General features: G+C 37.2%; 1 protein-coding gene across 1 annotated transcript; it reads right to left on the bottom strand.

Annotated features, from left to right (window-relative positions):
- Nucleotides 1-220: 220 nt before the first annotated feature.
- Nucleotides 221-3,752, bottom strand: LOC149557938 (protein trichome birefringence-like 5). Its single transcript, XM_089832393.1, has 5 exons — nucleotides 2,578-3,752; nucleotides 2,097-2,289; nucleotides 1,811-2,004; nucleotides 1,225-1,383; nucleotides 221-1,097 (listed from the first exon to the last, which is right to left on the bottom strand). The coding sequence occupies exons 1-5, from the start codon at nucleotides 3,288-3,290 to the stop codon at nucleotides 764-766; spliced, it is 1,593 nt and encodes a 530-aa protein (XP_089688519.1). The 5' UTR covers nucleotides 3,291-3,752; the 3' UTR covers nucleotides 221-763.
- Nucleotides 3,753-4,094: the final 342 nt, after the last annotated feature.

The raw sequence follows: 4,094 nt of genomic DNA, 5'->3' as shown, positions 1-4,094 counted from the left end.
ATACATTAAATAAAATTATTCCTGCTAACTGCGAAGTATACAGGAGTGAGCAAGTACCAAGATAACACAGAAGGTTAAGTACTTGGGCTGGTTTTTCGTTAGTGGACTTGACTGTTTTTAAGCATGCTAATCACATCTCGGCCATAACCGAAGTAAGATGCCTAAAGAATAAAGACGGAAAAAAAAAACTTTGTTAGTATTTCTTACAAACTAAATGATATATCACTTAAAAGTTTGCTTTAACGTTATATAAGCCAAGAACTACAACTCAAATCTTAGTACAAGATCTGTCCGTGAATTCAATATAACATCAACACATTTACTTTAGAAGCGAATCAAAAGGCTTGATACATGCAACTTATTTCTTCTCAATTCCATGTTGCATCGAAAATGTAACTTCTATGGGATAGTTGTGCCTTGTAGATCACAGATATATGTCAGACTTTGTTGACTAGTTATAATAGCTCATTTGTCACTTTGAATTACAAAGACTCGTACATGAAGATGATGCGTGATGTAGCAATCATACCATTGTTAACTGTATGGAAGAGCGACCAAGCCTATCAGCAATAGGGCTAAAAAATTAACACCATATACTTTTGAGATGGCGTCATTGTGGGAATGACTTGGGAAGAATAGATAACTAACCTCCATAATGCAAATCTTCAGCTTGAAACGCCAATCTGCCACTGTCATATTCAACTCGATTGTGCTCCTTGCACAATATAGTCTCTTCAAAACCCACACAATCCTCCTGGAAAAATTACTTGTGAACCCTCTTCTTTTCCATGACCAAAGAAGAATAAATAAGCTCATTCCATGCATCTGGAACCCCTGGCAAACACCAATGACTGCAATCCTGATACCTCGGTCTTTTTCCATCTAATTCTGTACGATGCTTGCCATAAGCAGAAGGATGTCCATCCTTTCGAAATTCTGACAATCTTGTGATATTCAAAATTGTAACAGGAGTATGCATTTGACGGATGACATCCTCCACAATTTGCATTTTGGCAGGATAGCTATCGAGAAAAGTTTCATTATAAATAGGTTGCGTTTCCCCGGTGCACATGCCACCAGAGTTCCATTGACCTCCCCTGTATTCCAGATATACATATCTAAGTCCGTTTTCCTAGTATCTGAGATCGTTTAGAAACTTGAGAAACTAAATATATAAAGTAAATTCCAAAGCATTAACAAAATGGGGATACAGTACTCACTCACCGAAAATGGGCAGGGGAATAGCCACGGTAGAGAACTTGTGTTTTTGCAGGGTTCAGATTTTCGTCAATCCATTTCCCCCATGTTGTCAATGCCCGCCTGAATGCTGTCTGTACATCTAATTGTCCATAGACTTCAGCTCCCTCTTGGTAGTAATCTTTTCTGTTAGAGTTTAAGGTCATGTTATACAGTTACCAGCAACAAAAGCTTGAAATGGATGTTTAAAAGAAGTACCAAAAAACAAAATCAAGATCTCATTAAACATAGACGTTTTCCTGACAAAAAGCAATACAGAATAATATAGAGATGAGTTTCTACAATCTATAAGAATTTTTCAATTATGTTTCTGGAATTGATTGTGTGAGAATTTTTCATCAACATTTCAGGTCACACACTGATGAAAATCATTTTCTCCTTTCACTTTATCCCTTTTATACTGATAATGGTTCACAAAATGTGATCTGAAATATTGATTGAAAAATAATGGTTCACAAAATGTGATCTGAAATATTGATTGAAAAATTCTCACACAAAGCAGTACTTTAAAAAAAAAAGGCAATACACAATGGTACTGATCAAAGCACAATACCCTCTTGCTGTCTTTCCATGCGTCCACCAATGCCCAGTGTTGAAAACAAGAATGTGAGCTCTCTTCCACCTAGCAGCAGCTTTATCTATTCGATCAATCATCAAAGTAGGCCTTGTCTTTCCATTTGGTCTAACCGACCGTCCTTCCCTAACTAGGAAATGTGAGCGAGAAAATTCGACGGTGCAATTATAGTCCTGCACTACATGCAGACTGTCAGTAGCAGCAAAAATACTTAGAATAGAAAATACCAGTCAGTCAAGGAAAGAAGCAGGGATACAACATTTACCATAAATTTGAAAATGTAGTATCCCCTTCCTTTTGTGATGCGAAATCCATGGGTTTCAAACATCCTGCTCTTATTAGAAAGGCCTTCACGAAGAAGGCAAAGCATCGATTCAAACTGGTTTCGATTCACTGAATCCCCTACTAGCATAAGCCTCTTGCCCCCGAGTCTTTCCAAGAAGTCCGTTGCATTGAATCTAGAATACCAACATGCCACACATTTGAGCTTCTTCTTTCATCAAAAGGCAAGGAAGATTGAAACATAAAATGCAAATCTTAACAACACAATGTGAAACAGCTGTGACTGGCATGTATTATCAGCTCGTCCAGTGGGCTCTGCGACAAGGTTGCACACACAAAGAGCTAGAAAATACCCAGAACACCCATGAATGACCTGATTGCACATTATTATTATCTTCCAAGGAGGGTGAAGTTCAATTTATATGAAATAAGTGCAGGAAATGTGGTGATGATGTCTTACCTACCTTGGAAGTTCACAGTCATTAGCTTGCCATCGCCATTTTTGATATTCCGTATCAGATCTCCCGTTGTCTTGGCAATTGAAAGCTTCATCAACGTAAGGACAGGAACTAGAGTTGTAAAGGGGGTAAGAAACATCCTTTACCCATCTCCCTGGATAAATGTTGCACACGGCCTTCTCGCTCTCGACCAGCTTAGATATTTGGGTATCCTCAACGTTCTTTGAATTTAGGGTTTCTTTTTCCTCTTTCTCTGGGTCCTTGAGTTGCGGGATTTCTACAGGTCTCTCTGCAACGCTAGGGCTTCCTTCAGCATTCGGGAAAACTACCGAGGAAATGTTGGAAACAAGGGTATCTTCCTTAGCATCTACTTCACCTCCGGTATCATCAGATTCAGCACGGATTGGAGACTCATCCAACATACCCTGTTCCGTTCCCTCGTCCTTGATAACGACATACCTATCAACAATCTTTGTACTCGTGCTAGCATCATTTATATCTTCCAACGGTAGCGATGAGCTGGAACCTAATGTTTTTATCTCCGGATTTTTTAACATGGCAGAGAAAAGGGGAAGACCAAGCCACAGCTCCTTGTTGATGAGAGGGTTGGGATTCGCAGCATGTTTACTTATAATACACAAACCCACGAATAGCAAAAAAACCAAAATAATCAAAGCAGAGAATGTAACCTGGCTTTTCTTCTGCCCTGATGAAGCCATCCCTATAACTTTGCAGAATCAGAGTCCAACCCACAAGAAACAGTTGAAGCAGCACAGTAGACTTGATTTATAAGCACAAGATTAAAAACTGCATGTGTATAAATTTATGAAGAATGCTGTATAACCAGACTGGTTTCAACTGCCCATTATGCTTAATTGGGCACTTCCAAAACAGATTCATGCTTATGGAACAAGAATAGCTAGTAAAACAGATCTCTCTCTTGCCTCCTCAGATGCCACTATTAATAGGTATAAATCTTATTTCTTGCAATCAAGCTGTATATAATGGTCTAACATTATTTGAGGCCATTAATCAAGCCTTGATTTTGTCATTGGACTTTTCCAAACACATCTTTAACTGAAACAAATGACTGTTTCTACCACATTCGATACCTTTACTTGCGAACGTTAAAAAGGAAAGATGCCTCATCACATCCATCTTTTGGTCAGATTCTCGTGCAGGAGAAGAATGCTCTTGCCAGAGACCTTTTTAAGCCATGTCAATGTAAAAACTAAATTCTTTTAATTTCTTTAATTTCTTTCTAAGTGTCTATAAAATAGCCATATGCTACCTTGTTGCAACTTTGATTATAAATAATATTTAATAAAAATAATTTCAAAAATAGAAAGTTATTAAATTTATATACTTCAGAATGTTTTTAGTTCAGTTTTTATAATTGAATTTAATGTTTAAAGATTAAATTTAAAGAAAGAAATCACTACAATAGTTATCATAATTGTTAATTAATAAAAAGATTAAGGTAAATTAGAAGTTAACTAAATCTGATATAGTAGATATTCTCA

Source organism: Cupressus sempervirens, chromosome 5, assembly GCF_028749045.1.
Source record: "Cupressus sempervirens isolate cs-2001-9-10 chromosome 5, ASM2874904v1, whole genome shotgun sequence".
Lineage (NCBI taxonomy): Eukaryota > Viridiplantae > Streptophyta > Pinopsida > Cupressales > Cupressaceae > Cupressus > Cupressus sempervirens.
The sequence above is the reverse complement of the archived record's forward strand: the minus strand, read 5'-3'. Positions and strand labels throughout refer to the sequence as shown.